General features: G+C 39.2%; 1 protein-coding gene across 1 annotated transcript in view; it reads right to left on the bottom strand.

The window, feature by feature from the left end:
• Positions 1-5,287: 5,287 nt before the first annotated feature.
• Positions 5,288-19,053, bottom strand: part of LOC139733434 (coatomer subunit alpha-like) — a 46,753-nt gene continuing 32,987 nt past the window's right edge. The window contains exons 14-27 of the mRNA XM_071644252.1: positions 18,524-18,662; positions 17,087-17,219; positions 16,080-16,256; positions 15,085-15,274; positions 14,194-14,289; positions 13,439-13,741; positions 12,465-12,571; positions 11,197-11,337; positions 9,927-10,063; positions 9,030-9,216; positions 8,310-8,420; positions 7,252-7,413; positions 6,211-6,323; positions 5,288-5,438 (exon numbers count right to left, since the gene is read on the bottom strand). Of these exons, the coding sequence (XP_071500353.1) occupies positions 5,297-5,438; positions 6,211-6,323; positions 7,252-7,413; positions 8,310-8,420; positions 9,030-9,216; positions 9,927-10,063; positions 11,197-11,337; positions 12,465-12,571; positions 13,439-13,741; positions 14,194-14,289; positions 15,085-15,274; positions 16,080-16,256; positions 17,087-17,219; positions 18,524-18,662 (2,138 nt within the window). The 3' untranslated portion in view covers positions 5,288-5,296. The remainder of the gene's footprint in view (positions 5,439-6,210; positions 6,324-7,251; positions 7,414-8,309; positions 8,421-9,029; positions 9,217-9,926; positions 10,064-11,196; positions 11,338-12,464; positions 12,572-13,438; positions 13,742-14,193; positions 14,290-15,084; positions 15,275-16,079; positions 16,257-17,086; positions 17,220-18,523; positions 18,663-19,053) is intronic.

Here is a 19,053-nt window from a genome sequence, read left to right as displayed (position 1 = left end):
TAAACAAATTTCGGCTCACTCGCGCGTACTAAGATGGAGTATCTTTTCAAGTCCTCAGTTTGTTCGTATAAATCGTATCTATAAGGCCGTCACTATATCTTGATTAGAATTGTAAGATTTGATAAACAAAAAATGACAAGAATTGCATGTTTTGTAAGCTGAAATACAAAAATTTTTCTGCTCGCTCGCTGCGCTCGCTCGCCCAAATTTATCCCCAAAAAAGAAGATAACAAAACGTGATGATGACGCGGAAATATACAAATTTCGGCTCACTCGCGCGTAGTAATTCAGAGTATTTTTTTCAAGTCCTCGGTTTTTTTTTGGTATAAATCGTTAGGTTATCTATTAGGCCGTCACTATATCTTGATTAGAATTGTAAGATTTAATAAGCAAAAAATGACAAGAATTCCATGTTTTGTAAGCTGAAATGCAAAAAATTTTCGGCTCGCTCGCTGCGCTCGCTCGCCAAAATTTGTCACAAAAGAAAAGATAAGAAGAAAACTTGATGATGACCCGGAAATATACAAATTTCGGCTCACTCAGCGTACTAAGTTGGAGTTTTTTAGTTTGTTGGTATAAATCGTTATCTATTAAAGCCCGTCACTATATCTTGATGAGAATTGTAAGATTTAGTAAGCAAAAAATGACAAGAATTCCATGTTTTGTAAGCTGAAATACAAAAATTTTCGGCTAGCTCGCTGCTCTCGCTCGCCAAAATTTATCACACTTTATTACATTTAAATCACTCTCAAAAGACCCCTTTTTAAGTGCTTGAAGAAGCATATTATGAAAAAGCATGAAGTCCCTACCGGGATGGGGTTGGGGTTGAACACTCTTTTCAGAAATTAGGGGCGTAGATTTCCGCGCTTGCCCCAGGCGCCGTTTTCCCTAGATACGCCACTGCATACTAGAATATTGATCTTGCAATGAAAATGTTGGATTCTTAGCAGAAGATTGACATTGCCTTCACACAGTAATACTGTCCTATTTTTTTCTTTTTCATTTTTCATGCAAATTGTGCGGAAGCTGATCTGACCACGCCCCCTGGAAACCAGGTCACCACAGGGTCTATGAAGTCAGGTATAATACTACTGTCGAATGTACTTCTCATATTCTTACTAAGTATTATAATGCCAAAGTAATATCATGTTACAACATTATAATGAGGACAGAATTATGACACTATAAAGTGACATTCGTACGAAACCTACGGGGAATTCACTGTATCAAGTATATCAATATTAATCTAATGGATATGAATTGGTGAAACAACCATAAATATAATGGTAACACTTAGTTAAGTTGTTGTGAATATTGTGGAAAAAAATGAAACAAATAATTACAATGATGGTAATCATTACAACTTTTATCATGAATTTTGTATTTTCAAGTATTATTGCTATTACTGTTATTATTATCATCATTGTTATCATCATCATCATCATCACTAAATTGCCATTATCAATATCTTTTTGATTTATTATATTTTTTTACAGTGTTCATGATCATCAAAATCAGTTTGATGACTTTTGACAACTTTGGTAATAAAAATGATATTTCTGGTATTTGTTGTGTCCTTTTTCAAACTGGAGTCACATGAAAATCTCCTTTCCATCTAATTTTTCCCCATCTCAGAAAACAGCCTCGAATCTCCCATGCTGACTAGCAAGAGTTCCACAGTCCCGTCTGTATCCTGCCCCTTTCTCATTGTGTGGAGTGCCGGCACTTTGGCTGTGATGGAAATCTACATGATCGTTCTTACATTTCACTCTTTTTTAGTAACTGAATTCAAATGCAGTGGCGGATCCAGAGGGAGGCACAACAGGCGTGCGCCCCTCTTTATTTTTGGTTAAAACAAAAGAATTTAAAAAAAAAAAAAAAAAGAGGGGTGCATGCACCCCACTTTAAATTTGCAAAGGCACCTCCCATTTACGGAATTCCTTAATCAGCCCCTGAAATGAGATGTTAAAATTTCCCCATGCCGTCAATCCCTCGTTTGAGGCGAGTCCCCAACTGGGGGTCCCCAAAGTGGGGTTCAAGATTTTTCGTTTGGGAGTTGGGAGTCGAAGTATTTGTCCATTGCAAATAAACTTTCTGCTCGGCGTGACAAACCTGGAGGCCAAGCCAGGGTTTGATAACTCCAGCAGCTGTCGTATTACGTAAGAGCATGATAAGGATATCTGCCTGTGGCAGACCATTCAAAGTGAACTCAATTTTCTCTATCCTTTCTAAAGTTTTCCATTTTATATTCTATTGAGAAATTCTATGGTCATCCATTTTACATTTCGAACGAAAAAAATTGACCCGTAAATAACGAAAATACAGGAATAAGAAGGAGAGCATTGCCAGTTTGCCGGTGCTGACAATGTGCTATTTGGCAGTGAGTTACAACGGGGAGGTGAGACTACCTCCCTGGTTACAATCAGCCTGCTGACTGGATCATTGAGAAAGAGAGAGAGAGGGAGAGAGAGAGAGAGAGAGAGAGAGAGAGAGGGAGGGAGAGAGGGAGAGAGAGAGAGAGAGAGAGAGGGGGGGGGGGGGGGGGGGGGGAGAGAGATGGGGGAGAGACAAAATGGAATGACAATAGTTCCGGTCACTGCAGTACAGGCATGCTCTGTCTGCATACGCTGAATGTCTACACTCACACACACACACACCATGGAGCTACATAGCCCATGCCAAAACCAAAACAATCTCCTCCTCTCGTGGTGCCCCCCCCCCCCCCCCCCCCCCCGTGGCGCTGTGGCGATGACTGATGCTTAGATTAGGCCAGGGTCAAGATGACTTTAAGTCATTGATTGCCAAGATATACACTGGCATTATTTACGGGGGTAGCCTCTTCAAACGAGAGATTTGCGTCATGCAAATTTTGAACGCAACTTTATAAAGTGTGTGCAGGGATAGTTACTGTATTGTGAATGAGAGTAAGCAATTTTAGGAAGAGCATGGACTCCTTTTGGAGAAAGGTTCTAACAAAATCTGCAGACTTGACTACATGAATATAATGTATTCCTTTCACCAGAGTATTTGTTGCTGCTACACACTCTGCAACAAAATTGGGTTGTTTTGATCTTGTAATATTGTAGGCCCTATATCATACATGATTTGATAAGAACTTTTATCTCAATTGGTATACTTTTAAATAAAATATAAAAACATGCCAATTGAAATGAATATATTATAAGCAACCTCCCTAACTTAATTTTGAAGATTGAAAATACTGATTGGAGTTTTAGGACGCATCATTTTTCATGAATGCGATCCAAAACAATATTTCTACATTATTTCACATCAACACTGATGATATTTTGGAAAAAAATAACAATGAATATAATGAATTCCCAACACCCATGGAAACTTCGGATTTTGAATTATGAGGTCTTGTCACCTCAATGACAATGAGTTGACAAAGACATGTATTTACGGTTAAAGTAGAAATCTTTGCAGTGTGGTTATACTTGCGCGTTTCGCACAACCAGAAGCAAGCGCAAAAATACAAAGTGTATAAGCATGGGAATATTTTTGCATGCCACATATTCCAGTAGTTAATGTCCTGATTCCATGGAATTAAAAACATGGGAGATCCATCTTACCCAGCCGAGCACAAAAAATTACTCGCACAAAAATATCCACTTTTACAGTACTCTATACACTGGTAAATGAATGAGACCCAACAAGCCATGTTTTCTTTGCACATATCATAGAATATATTGTTTCAGTCTGAGACTTAGCCTCATTCAAGGAACTTAAGTAATAAAATCACAAGCTTCTTCATCATTCATTGTGTAATTTTGACTACATATCAATCTTAATACAAGTACAAAGTAATATCTCATCTATGCATTTAACAACATGATAAAGTTGCAAACATTTCATTCACACAATGAGTAACAATACTTCTACTCAAAGAGCAGCTAACACTCTTTACATCTACCCAAAGGTGTGGAATGACTTTCAATATTAATCTGCCTTCACCATATTGAGAATATGACCATTGGAAATTTGGAGGCAAGGATTTCCAAAATCCAGAAAAAAAAAAGAAGGGAACTAAATATTGTTTATTTACACACAGATATTATTTCATATGATAAATATTCAAGTAGCAAAGTCATTACTCAGCTAGGTCTCAAGACAGCTGTAAAGTAAAATGGTTCTATCAAGTTGGACTTTTAAAAATTTAGATTCACTTCTAGCATGTAAGCCGAGCATACTAACTTGATTCTAAATAATTGAAAATGTATATAGTCATCAATTTTTTGCTCTGTAAATTTCTTGTGGTATTTAAGCATTCTTTCATATGTCATCTAAGCATATTTGTCTGGTCCTTGTAGATCATGAATTTAGAACATTCTTCTGCATATCATTATCAGGTAAGTCACAGGAAGAGTGGAAATAGTTTTGATTCCAAAAGCAAACAAAACAAACAAAATAGACCCCAAAAAGTTGGAAAAAGAAGAAAGAAGAATCAACAACTGCTGCATCAGTGGTTGTATCATGTTACACAGCTGTTTGCAAACATTAAAAATAGATCATTTTCTAATCATTGTGAGATAACATAGATTAATAATGATCTAGGAATGTTTACATACCAGCATGCAGAAAAAAGGGGGAAAATGAACTTAAATAACAAGTTTTTAACAGCCTTTCTGCCAGATATACTTCCACTTCACTATCCTCTGTGCTAGTGATCTGCTCTACATTTCCATCAATCTTACACCATTTTGCAACACAAGATACTGCAATCTGCAAGATGGAGTTTGGAACAATCATTTTGCAAAGTCAGAAAAAGAAAGGGACAAATCAATAAACAGAAAATTAGTCAATAATCTCTTGGCAACTAAAAGTACCCACTATGCCTGTTCTACATTAGCATGTATTTGAAATAAAGAGAAATGCCTGTTTGACATTTCGTTATGTATGTTGACTGCTTGATATTTCCGTTGTCAGTTTTGAATAGTCAGAAAAAAGACAGCCTGAAGTACATTGTATAACCTCCTGAGCTGAGTTATATCTGATTGTGAGAAAAAGATTCATCTCTAGTTGTTCCTTTGGTTGTGTGGAAAGAATATGTGTGGTCATCTCAAAACTGTGTTGAGGGATTTCAACAGAGGCGAGTCGTTAAGATTAGTATCAAAATGCACCAGTGTGCACAAACTTTGCAGACAACTTAACAGAAGAAATGGAGAAAGAGATCTCATCACTAGTCGCAAAAGACAGGAGAGGTAAAAGCATGCGTTCAGCTGGATAGAAGTGGCTCGGGAGTCCTGCGAATGGACCCAGATGCGGCCTGATGGCTCTACCGGAACTGGAGGGGGCTGATCCGGAGTCCGATGCTGTCGCGCCCGATCTCCGTGACCTGGGTCACGCGGCAGACCTCACCTTTGTGCTGGGGCAAGTAACACGCACCGCTGAGTGGACACTTTTCCACCGGCTTTCCTCTGTATGGGAATACACACAAATTAAAACACAATGCAATGAATAACAGTGCGTCAAAGGTCAATGATGTCACAGGCAATAAATTCAGTTTTGTTTTGTTTTTTTTCACCTAAGAAGTGTGACTGTTAAAGACAGACCAATTAAACATACAAAGTGTACATTCGAAAACTGCTCAATGTTTTATTCCAGTTTCTGTTCTAAATTTGGTCTATCAACTATTAATCTCTAATGTAAGACGGCCTTGCAAAGAACACTATTTTTGTAACAGTGAAGACATTATTCTACTTTACAAGAGATTAGAGTAAAGCAATTGACCAAATTGTAGCACATTCAGACCTCTTCAAAATACTTAGAGTTGTGGTCAAAGTATACTGCACATGTAATAGTGATGAAGTCAACTGTATTGAAAATGATGATAATCCTACTCCAAGGAATAATGACAACAATGCTGATCGTGATGATGATGTTGATGATGATAATGGCAATGATGAAGAAAATTATCTTGATGACGATGACGATGATAATGATAAGAATCTTGATGATGATGGTGATGTGATGAAGATGTTACGGATGATGACGATGGTGATGGTGACATAGTGATGGTGATGTTATGATGTGACAATGATGATGACGATGATGATAACAGTAATAAAATTGACTACACTCGACGATGACGATGATGATGGTAATATAATGATGGTGGTGGTAGTGATGCTATTATGTGACAATGATGATGATAAAGATGATGAAAATGAAAGCATTGACGTCACTCACCTGTAGATAGGCTTGTAGGAGGCTGCACAGATGTCGAATGGATTGTGTTCGTCATAGTTGAGCTTGTGTGCATCTGTTGGGTTCTTTTCACAAGCCTGTAGGATCTTACGAGTCTGTGCAGCATGTAGCAAAATAAAACATACCAAAGTGTTTACATACCAGTAACAGGACAAATAGAATTTCAAACAAGAAGGCGTTTGTCTGACAGGAAGGCATAATCTGACAATTATAAGTTAATGCACATAAGAAGCAAGAATAGCAAAAGAGGCATGTATGAAAGTGTAAAGATTATGTCGAGTGAGAATTATAAGGGTGTTAAGTTGCCACTGAAGCCATAGTATTCAAGGCACCTCGACACCCTTATTATTCTCCACCAACGACAAAGTGAGAGTAAAATGCAATAGCTAACCTGTCCAGATTTACTCTCCACACTAAGGAACACATTTTCACTAAAAGAAAAACAAAAATCTCACAGAAAACAGAAATTCCACATCGATTTTTACATTGTAATTACTAATTAGAACTGAAAGCACTATCCACCTTTTCTACAAGAGATTAAAAAAAACAGTCATAAAAGAATTAATCGCATACCTTAAAAAATTGCACAATCTAAAAAGAAAGAATGCAGCATACAACTTTAAACTACATAATTACATTGTCACATTATCTGTTTTGAACTGAAGCAAATTGCAACAAATTAATGCAAAATTTAATATGGTTGGGAGGGGTTGTTATAACGTTGCTTTTGGTGAAAATGGCTTTTTTTTATTAATAGCCAGATAATCAGTTAAGTGATGTCCTGTCCATATCCTAGCTGTCTTACCTAAAAAATAAAGCCACCACGGCATGTCAACGAAAATGCGCTCCCATTTGATGCAGTACTTTGGCTGCCATGTTTTATTGCTCTACTGAACATTTGACATTTTGTAGATACGATATCTTGACTCCCAAGCGACGATAAGAATAATTTGTTACATTATATCAAGTCAGCCAAAGTCTGTTCCATCCTGGATCCAGGACTCTATACAAATTCTTACACACCTGCTGCGCTACGTCAGGCTTGGGGCCCAGCTCCAGCAGCCTGCGGGCAAAGCTCGCCGCCGTCTTGAAGTTCTTGAGCTTGAACCAGAGGTTGATGGCCGTCCGGAGGGTGAGGATCTGGTGGATGGGCTGGAGGTCACAGTGGGTGAAGTAAGCAGCCAGCTGAGGGGGAGAGGAAGGAGAGAGAGAACAGAAGAGAAAATCAGTATTGCTACTTCTTACAGTGCACTCCTTTTATAATGAACGTGGTTATAGAAACAATTCACAGAAATGGAGTGATATTCAGGTCCACAAATAATCATCTATTATCTGCAAATAGCTTTTCTGTCCCGCTATAACAACATTTTGATATTACAAATTAGAAAACTGTGTGTGACATAGCTTTCAAAAATTCATAAGACAATAACTCCGTCAACTTTAAAACTACCACCGTAAAACAAAAGAAATGTTATGTACAACTGACTCCATGAAAACAACCCTAGAAGAGAATTCCAAGCAAAATTTACTCGTCTCCCCAAGCACTCACTATCTGAAAGGAAACAAAACATGACCTCAAGCACTTTTTTCTTTGTTCCTACGTATTGACTTTTTTTTTCTTTTTTCTTTTCAAAATGAGACACATGAACTTGGCGTATCGTCTTGAGATGGATGGAGCAGCCCTTCTTCTGGTGTAAAATTTCAGGAAAAAATTGCACCAAAGAATGGTATGAGACCTAAGACTGGTGGCCAGTTGACTTGAGAGGAAATTAATACCTGAATATAAGAATGACTCAAGTCCATTAGAGAATATTCTGGGGTAAAAAAAAAAAATCGAAATTATTGAATAACTTTCTAATGTTTTTTGTTTAATCATTTGAGTGTTATTTATACACATGTGAATGTAAAACAGTCACTTGACTGATTATCTAATATTTGCACTATTTCATACATGGTCTCCAAAGAAGATAGCCAAATCTGGAATTGGGTCGATCTTATAGGCAGGTATTCGATTGATTGGTATATGTGGGTCTATGGGGGGAGGGGGGATGTGGGGTAGTTTTCACAGACCACCAACCCACCTCACAGACTCTCTTCTGTTCCTCCAGGTTACTCTTGGGTTGCTCCTTCCGATGATTCTCCATGGAAAGCCCCACAATGTATTCTCGGCAGATGGTGATCAGCTGCTGGGCCTGGTGGGAGGGGGAATGGAAATCATTACAAATCATTTTAACCCTTTGGCACTTAATGGTCTTTCATCTTGCAACATCAACCTTGACGCGCTGGAAGAGAGTAAATTTCTAAATATGAGACTTTAGCTTACCGTATTAATAACAACAAAGCTCACAGGCAAATTATGCAATTATGTCTCATACTCAGATATCACGACTTTGGTGCATTCGTATGAACAAAATTCTCTTAAAAGAAAGATCAAAATATTCTTACAGGGAAAGGCAAGAGAGGAAGAAACATTCAAAACTAAACATAATTGCAATGAAATAAGATACAGTGGTATTATCGCCTCTTTAACCCATAGGGGAGGAGTCCCCAGTATACTCGGGCAGGGGTCTATGGGAAGCGCATGTTGTAGCAAAATCAGTTCGTGCTCAACGGGTTAAAAATAAGAAAATAAAGCAATCCAAATACTCATAACTTTACCAGCCCAACTGTTTTAAACATTTCTCTAATGTTCCTAACTACATGTACATTGAGAGCATGACATCTGAGCATGTTGGGAGGAGGAGGAGGGGGGGGGGGGGGGGGGGGAGGCGAGCTGCAAATTTTTGGTGAAATAATATTACCTCTGTGATTTCCTGTTTGGTGTCCACCACCAGGAGTGGCACACTGAGGAGGATGTTCCTGAATCTATTGATGGCCTCAGGAAACTTGCCCTGGGTGGTCAGCTGGTAGGCAGCCTGTAGTCTCTGGACCAGGTGGGCTAGCTTCAGGCCCACAGCCGGCTGGCCCCCACGGGCTCCAGCTTCTCGCCTGGTAGAGACGGGCAGACAAGAAAAGAATGATTATAATATCCCTTTCCACCGATGAATTTAACAAAAGTTAAGTACCATCGAGAACAATCAAATATGATGTGATGTCTTATTCAAGGTTGAGTTACTAATGTTTTATAATTTTGAAGAATAGACTTGTTTTGTATGGTTCTCATATCATTTATGTTTTGGACAGGAAATCCCTGTATACTGAAGGCTACATTTTGGTTTAATTTCTTGCTTTAACATCACCTGTATATGGGTCAGTTGATGCATTAACAACTGCTTATAATGATAACAAAATTTTCCCATGTTTCAATCGTTCTTTTCTCCATATATTTCTTTGTTTTGTTTGTTTTATCTCTTGTTTTGTCATTATTCACTTACTTTAAATATACTGGTACACAGAGAATAGTCAGCTGGACAGAATGAAAGGGACAACTTACCACAGAACTGACAAACACATTTTATATTCAAATAAAAATAGTTACTTATTCTATGCACTAGTCTCTAGGCAATAAATTACCAGTTTAACATAGTACCTCTCTTCATCAAAGTACTCACTTTCTTCCTATACACAGACACTCTAGTTTGACGGAAAACAAAGCCTGCCCTCACTGACCAACAGTAATCAAGTGAGGAGTATTGTACAAAGGTGGGCTTTGAGTGCTATAGGGGCACAAACATGACAAGATGAAGGGAGTAGCATACCAGTTTCTATGAGCATAGCCTGAGAGTGGAGGGAGAGACGGCAGACCAACATACGACGTTCTTGCTCTGGCGTAGGTCTGCATGAAGATTTGCTTGTAAGGTGTGAAGTCAACCATGCCAACTTGGTCGTGTAGTAGCTGCAAGAAAATATCAAAGGAACAAATGAGAATTAGCTGATGTATGACAGTTTGTATAAGGAAATTCCATTGTGATCTATAATAATATGTATGATAATATTATCTATGATATTAGAAAAGTACCTGTGGCATAGTATTATGTTGCTTGGTATGACGAAAAAAAAATGCTTTAATTACACTATCTACTGTAAAATATATAACACCGTTGATTTAATCAGCTCACAGAACTTTTAATCTGTTGAGTAAGAGCTGATTTCGCTATGCACCATCGTAGTACACTTTTCCCATTATAAATTGTACATCTCAAGTCACGGTTAGTGTACTCTGGAGTAGTCTTCAACTGGTCAAGACCATGCTTTTCAACACAGCAGCTATACTGATTTCCCTTCTGTTTTTGTTTTTTTTTGTTTTTTTTTGTGTTTTTTTTTTTTTTTCTCATCACTGAGCTCTGCAAATACAAGGACTGCATGTTGACAATATTCTAGAACAAGTTTAATAGCACCTTTACTGCATGACACTACATGTTAGGACATTTCCCTTAAGACTACTCTACCCACACAGACGACCTCTGAGCCATACTAAGTGCAGCAGCATTGCACAAGATATTGGGCATGAAATAGCATTGAGGACAAGACCCGACTATATTCTGGCAGGTGTCTATTGGAAATGCGTGTTGTAGCAAAATCAGCCCATCCTCAGTGGGTTAGCGAGCAAGCACTGATTGATGGACATATATATGGCATTGGCGTAGCGCTGCGTACTCGATCTTGGATGCATCATTCAAGTCATAGTAGTAGTGTTAGGATATGAGGAAAGTGAGAGTGTTCATATACAAGTACATGCAGAGATGCCAACCCCAAAAGATGCTTTTCAGGAACATTTGCTAAAATTTGTCTCTAACAAATGGGTCTTTTCAGTAACACTACACAGTACGCAGAGAAGTAGCACTGCTGTCACACACACGCATCTACTTTTTCCAATTCTAAGCTCACCAATTTAACTTAGTTTGACCAGCTTCAAGATTCCACTGGAAAATAAAAGTTTCTCTAAATACTCCTGTCCTATATAATGACCCATGTCAATGAGCCAATTAGCAATGCGGGGGAGGGCAGGTGGCAGTAAGGAGTCTTTACCTGTGTTGCCGTGCTGAAGGAGCCAGCCAATATGTGGTCTACAGGCAGCTGAGAGTTCTTAACCCACACCTGGCTCTGACTCATGCCTCGGGTCGGGGCCACAAAGTAGTCATCGTCTGCCCCGCCCCCTGGTGTGACCTCCTGTGGGAACCATTCATACAACAAAGAAGGCATCAAAAACAACAACTACATGGTAGCCATTAAAAAAGAAGGAAAATAAAATAACATCAACAACAACAAAAACAATCAGCTTCAATTGAAGGGACAAAAAGGGGAAGTCAGCAACAATAACAACATGAAGCTAATTTATCACACAAGCTTTGTCATTTATATGAATGGAGTGAGGTTGATTTCTTTTATTTTCTAGGAGGGGGACGGAACACATACTTTGAGAAAATCAACATGGCAAACGTTTTATTCAAGTTCAAAAGTGACTGCAAACAAGGAGATATTTGCTGAAGTGTTATCATCGCAAGGCAGAATGGTTCCAGAAAATGTCGGGGGGGGGGGGGGGGGGGGGTACGGTTAGAGCATTGGAAAATTCAGCATTTAGGCATTAAATGTACACATGCAAATAATAGAATGGTGCTTTAAAATGCTGCCGGGTTCTAGAAACAAGTAACCAGTGCCTTGGGATATGACTTCGGTCAAGTGCTTTTACTTTTCTTTCATTGGGCCAGTAACAAATGAAACAGAAGTGACATATGTACAGTCTCCCTTTTCATCTTTTTTTCTGACTGCCTGCCTTTTATTTTTTTCACTATTATCTCAAATTATTACATTGTAAATTCAACATTGAACATTCCTTCTGATCAGAGAGGAAATGGTGTTCTTTTTAAAACCAACATTCTGTAGCAGAGTTCATCCCTTGATGCTTTTTGCTGCAAGACAAATACCCATGGCAGTCCCACATATTTGATTTTGTGTTAGCACCAATGCCCTCCACACACTACGACTCAATTCTGCTTTGTGCTTCTTCACTTAATCTCAAATTATTACATTCTGAGTGGAGCACTGAGAAATCCTTGGAACTCGACAAGAATTAGCGTTCTTGTCTAACAACTTATTGTCGCGCAGATTGCCCTACCATCCTACTTCTGCATCGCACGCCCTTAACAGTCCCACATATTTGATTTTGTGTAAGCCCCAAGGCCCCTCCATCAGATACCCTTTGCAGTCCCACACATTTGATTTTGTGTATGTGCCAAGGCCCCCTTCTCTACGACAACATCTACATGTATGTGTTATCTCCCCCTCTGCTCACTGACCAGGTCTGGTGGTAGCTCCAGCTCCTCGTCCACATCCCACGCTCCTCCTTCTCCATCTCCCTCCTCATCTCCGAAGCCGTCCATCGCATCGCCAAACTCATCTCCACCTGGACAACGACACACAATAACGTCACACAGACTTTTATTCCAATGCATCTGCAGCAGATGGCGATTCTCTCTTTTGATTTCTTTTTTTGTTTCATGCACACTGGTAGTTCCCGTTGATATCACAAACAAATATTCCATCCACTTGGAGGCGGTATTTCAAAATTATTGGTCATGAGGTGTGGGAACAGCACTATTATCCCAGGGACAGCGCCCCTGAAGAAGATAGTGCAATGTCTGTCATTGAGAAATCCACCATTCCATTTTTTTTTTCCCTTGGGGAAGGGGGGAGGGGGGTTCGGTGCATATCTTTCCAACAAATCTTTAAACAACTTCGCCAAATATAATATCATTTCACAGTGGTCTTTGAGGCCGATACCAATAACTTTTTACACATTATGCTCTTGATGAAAACCACTGATCAATTGCTTATATCAATGACAGCAATAATGGCATTGTAAACTGTGTGAACATCATCATAGTACAGCACATTTTCCTCCATCTGCATTTCGTTTTCAATATTGTCACATCATATCAATAGTATCAGTTCATTCAATAATTGGTTTGGTGGTTGGTTGACAGATTGATTGATTGCTAAATTGATAAACAGGTCAACAGACTGAGTGATTGATTGAGTGATCGACTGATTGATTTGTTGGTTAGTTGATTGGTCAACCAATTAATTGATTGATCAATTGATTGACCAATCAACAGACTGACAGACTGATTCGAAAATGATAAGGGCATTAAGTTGCTAGAAAACCCATAGTGTTCACAACCACTAAATGCCCTTCTCCTTCTAAACAGACTTATTGATTTGATTGGTTGGTTGATTCCGTCTTTGTTGTAAAGAGGTTGCCTGTACTCACCATCGAGAACCAGTTCCGCATCATCTCCCCAGTCTCCACCAGCATCCCCCTCATCCATGGCGGCATCTGCCACCATCGCCGTGGTGGCGCCCTTGCCCCTCGTCATGGCTCCCTCAAAGAAGCCCTTGGTGACGGTCAGCAGCGGCCAGTTCTCCTCCGACTGGACGATGGGCGGCGGCGGCTGGAGAAGCTGCGCCCCTGGCGACACCTCGGGCAGCTTCTCGTTCTCGCCGAACATCTCGGTGATGGTCTCCGCCTCCTCCTCCAGACCGTGGGTCTTGGCCGTCAGGTAGGCCAGAGATTCTGCCGAGAAATCACATCAAAGAGATTAATTTTCTTCTTTTTCTCATGGACAGAACTAGGACGAATGTGCCTACGAGTGTGTGGTATGCAATATATATCAAACAGATGACTGTACATGCCTTCATATTAACCCATTGAGGATGGTTTGACTTTGCTACAACATGGATTTCCCATAGACACCTGCCTGAGTATACTTGGGACTCGTCCTGAACAGGATAATACACCAAAGATTTTACAGCAACCCAATAGCAAAAGTCTAGACAGGATAAACACAATTTCTCTACATAAAAATAATGTGAAAAATTAATATGACATCATACAAAGAGAGATGAGATAAAGAGAAATAAAAGTAAACAGAAAGAGAGCTTGACATAGAGCTGAAAGCAAACTGAAATGAAAAGAAAACAGGATCAAACCAAATAGTAGGACTGGTCAGTTTTGATCAGACTCACTTTGTCCACAGTTCTTCAGGATCTTGACCCTCTCCTCCACGTCTCCGAGGTAGAGGGCGCACTGGTACTGTCCACTCGTGTCCTTGCGGATCTCGGCTACGGAGCAAACGGTCAAAATCATAATCTCACATGCCATGAATTAAACATTTGGCAGTTCCTAAGTGTGCAGACATTTCAAAATTGCTGATCACTTTTTTTTTTTTTGGTCACACTTTGTAAAGGTTATCCAGGAGTAACAGGTATCATGCTTGCAAAATCATCTGAGAATTGCAGTTCAAATACAAGACAGCCATAAATGCTGTAAAAGATGGTATCGACAATACAGAAATGGAATAAATAACACTATATGATTAGAGCTAAATGGTCACAAGATTCTATTTCTTACCCAAAGTACCACTAAAATTTGATATCACTGTATCAACTTCCAAGCATACAGTAACAGTATTTTCGAATTTAGATTTGTAGAAAGAAAGCAGTACCTGTAAATGCAAGTAGCAGAGACGTATTGAGCAGTACCCATTTCTTTCTTAAATTAATTTTCATTTGGGGATCCTAAATACAATCATACTTGGGATTTTCAGCTAGTTAAATCAGAATTACATGATTACATGGTTCATTGAAGGAGCTTTATAGATTTGAATGATATGTCCACCATCTAACAAATGCTAAAAAGGTCAAGAATAAATTTTCATCATCCCAAAGTTTTAAAGTCTCTTGCTTTTTGCTTTGTTTTTTGGATGCTTTCATTTAATTCAACATTCTCTTTTTAGGAAAATTTGCCTTTGATGTTTTCCCCCTACATTAGACCTTGAGCCAAATTTGCCAATCAGAAATGGTACTGTGACGTTGTAGATATTAATAATCATGTTGCCATGGCAACACGAGGCTCACCAATCTTCATCATCTTGCGCAGCTTCTCCAGGTTGCCGGTGATGAGGTAGAGGAAGGAGAGCTTGTCAAAGTTCTTGGTGCGCTGGTAGGCCATCTCCACTACCTGGTGGTTCCCCTGGAGGAGGGCAGCCTCCCCTAGCTTCTCCCAGCAGGACTTGTCATCCAGGGCCCTAGCTGCTTCTAAGGCAACCTGCAAGGGGGCAGCATCATCGAGATGCATTGAAACATTTGTTGTTGTCTTCAGGAGCAAGAGGAGCTTCAAAATCAGAATAATCATCATTACCAGAACAATCAGAATTTTGTCGCTATCATCATCAGCCTGACAAAAATCATCGTTACTATTTAATCATTATCGTCATTTTGTTCTAACAATTACTATCTTCACTACACTCCACATTTCATATTAATCATAATCATAATCGCAATCACAATCACAATCATAGGTTGCTACATTTCAGCTGCAATCATTGTCAGTGAGAGATATCTCTATCATCAGGACTATTCAAATTGTAATCATCCCCATCATCCTCATGAAAACAATCATCATCATCATCATTCTTGATTCAGAGTTATCATCATCACTCCTCTTGACATTTCATCATTCTAGTCATCTTCGTTGTCAACATTGCCATATGGGTTAGAACATCTTTGTTATAACAAGCGTCACGAGAAGTCTTATCAGAGTCATTACGGACATCATCACACTCTTTATTACCACTGTCCTGACAGAAATCATCATTATCATTGTCCATATCTAACAATCAGTATCAAATCTAGTCTTGATGTTTTGGCACTTCCAAAGTACTATCATCTTCATCAACATCATCCCGCACCACCTCAATTCAATTTGGTTTATGGAATATAAAACCGACTATCTTTGATGATAGAAATCCAAATTCTACCATCATCCTCTACAAAGCACAGGCACCAAAATTTGCTCAAATCATTTGGCCGAAGCATGACTGAATTTCACATGACTGAATTCTGTTAATCACCTCGATGTTGCCGCACTCCAGGGCGAGGGCAAAGCGGGTCTTCTCGTCCTTGACGAAGTGGAGGGCGACCTCCGGGTAGCCCTTCTTCTGCAGGTAGGCGATGATGGACTGGCCGACCAGCTTGGCTGTGCGCACCATGTGGAGAACCTCATCATACTTGCGGTGGATCAGGGCGAGCTACACCATTCAAGCACACACAAAAAAGATACACAATAAATCAATCAAACATGTAGAGAATCTCATAGTACTTGCAATGGACCAGGACGAGAAACACTAAAACATGCACACAAAAACACAAAATAATTTAATCAACCAACATCTGACAAAATTCAAACTGTTCAATCATAGTCAGCTGTGTATAATTTCACTCGAAATTTACACTGAGAATTTGGAATCTGGGTTTGGAATTTTTTTTGTTTTCCAATATTCATTTCGACTCTGGTCCCAAAAGTATGTACCTATTATTTGAACATGATCCAGCAAATCCATGAGACTGACACAGCTGCTGTATAAGTCTGCACATGAGTGCTAGGTGACAAGGATAAACTTTACTGCTTTGTCTTTTATAGAAAACTATAACCTCTCATACCAATCTTCTCAAATGGGGAACCAAAATATTCAGAGCTGGTGGTCCTAATACTACACCACCCAATGCTGCAATCAAAATATCATGATGGACATGTGGTATGATCACTGACTGGAATTTTAACTCTGAGAAAAATATCACTTCAAACACCTTGACACGCATCGTTGTAGCCACATTCAGTACGCAACTCACCTAAATTTCATACTATCTTCTGTGCATGCTTTTTAATAAACTCAAAAACTTAATTGGTGTGAGGCATCTCCATTTATTGGGAGCAGAGCAGATTTCCTACAATAATACCACACATTCATCATCTCTCATCTCCCGTGCGGAAATTCCTTAATATTTCCACACACTGTAGTTGAATATTTCTCGGAAAAGTTTCTGAGGCTGAGCCTCCCCAAAAGATGCTAGAACTCACCTTGAATCGGAACTCGGTTGGGTCGATGCTGAGCACACGAGGGCGGCAGTCACGGTCTAGGCAGTACACATTCTGACCCTTGACCCGAGTGATGTAGATGGGAACGTCCAGGGTGCGGATAATGCCATGATCACTGCACAAAAGAATATGAAAACAAGCAGAATTTACTGACATGTGAGGTGTGACAATTTTTTTTAAATTTTAAATGACAATCTACAATCAACAATTTTGGAGGCTTAGGCAGCATGCCTTGTGTTGATAACCTTCAATCAATGGTCAATAACAAATTATTCATTAAAACATCATACAGGCATGACCAATTTACTTTTAATCATTGTTTACTTACTACCAATTTCCTGGTCATACCTTTGCTTTTGTGCCTTAATTCAATATACATTAGGCCTGTTGTGCTGAAATATCAGTCTGTTTGTTTGTTTGTTGTTGATTTTTTCATATTTATCGTTGAAAATATATTTAGAAAATCTCTAAAAAAGCTAAAAACTAGATCTCACGCAGTCAACACGGAAGTATACAAGCAAAGCCTTTCTTGTTAATCGGTCAATTTGGTACATTTTGCAAAACAGAAACTTCCTAGAAAAGCCTATGATACTACTTTGGGTGGTGCTACAATGTATCTGCTAACAAGATGTCTCAGAAAGAGCTGGTCTGATAATTCTTCAAGTATTCTTGTCCACACTCTGCCCACACCATAGCATGACGACCTTGTAGGTCATGCTAAAGATATTTTGTGGAATCGGACAGCCGAGTGAAAAGTAGCAAGGTGGCCCAGGCTGTAGCATGTCTGTCTTTCAATCAAATCGCTCAGGTTCTGGTGTGGGTTCAAATCCACGAGAAACTAACTGAGCGATGTTGTGTGTTATAGTGCCGTCCCCTATAGGAGAGGCAAAACCATCTGCCTATTGGATAGGACATGATCTGGAGGTTCCGTGTGTCAGAGAGTCAAAACCTGCTGTTTTCATTCAGTTACTGCAAAGAGCAGGTTACATAGCCAGGTGAAGTGGCCCACCCCAAGCACTCATAACTAGACACCTTGGCAAGCCAGATTGTACATATAAATATAACGTCACTGGGGTGACACGACCTCGTATCTACAAAATGTCAAATGTTCAGGAGAGCAAATAAACATGGCAGCCAAAGCATTGCATCAAACGGGAGAGCCTTTCCTTTGACCTGATGTAGTGGCTTCATTTTGGGTGTAAGACAGTTAGGATTTGGACAAGACATCACTTTAATAGCTGATTATCTAACCATTAATCTAAAAATGCAATTTTCACCAAAATTTGAGATACAAGGTCTTGTCACCCCAGCGACGATAAGCCATCCAGCAGTTTTATCCGATGGAAATTGAAACAAATAAACAAACAGCCATTTGCCAATGTCACATGATCAAAATGCAGAAGACGGGTAAAAGCTCACCCGTTGGTGATGGCGTATTTGATGTGGTTGCTGGTGGTGTAAATGAAGACACCACTCTCGTCCCATGCTCCACTCTTGACTCGGATGTTTTCGTGGATGGTGCAGAGGGTTTCCAGCTTGCGGTTGCACACAGCGATGGCTGTAAACAACAGTTTACGATGTGATACGTGTGTTCATTTGTCATATTCATCACAGTGTAATGATTTTTAATCATTAATTACTAAATATAAAAATAAACAATTAATAAATATATATGACTTCACTTTTTTTTCAAGGAATGAATATTATACTAAAGTGTTCATATGGTTTTGGAAATTAAATAGGGTACAATAGAAAACATACAAATAGAACGTAAATTTCCCTTCAAAAAAAAATGTGAAAGATATGATTACTACAAACAAACAACAGAATAAAGCAAAAACACAGAGAACAGCATAATCTTAATTTCAACAAGTTGTAAATGCAGCTGGCTTTTGAAATTATCCCTCACTGTGTTTTGTTCACCGATCAGCACAAATATCTGGATACTA

This window comes from Diadema antillarum, unplaced genomic scaffold (assembly GCF_040938485.1).
Source record: "Diadema antillarum isolate AM-2024a unplaced genomic scaffold, OU_Dant_1.0 seq00000476_RagTag, whole genome shotgun sequence".
NCBI classification, from domain to species: Eukaryota; Metazoa; Echinodermata; class Echinoidea; order Diadematoida; family Diadematidae; genus Diadema; species Diadema antillarum.
The sequence above is the reverse complement of the archived record's forward strand: the minus strand, read 5'-3'. Positions and strand labels throughout refer to the sequence as shown.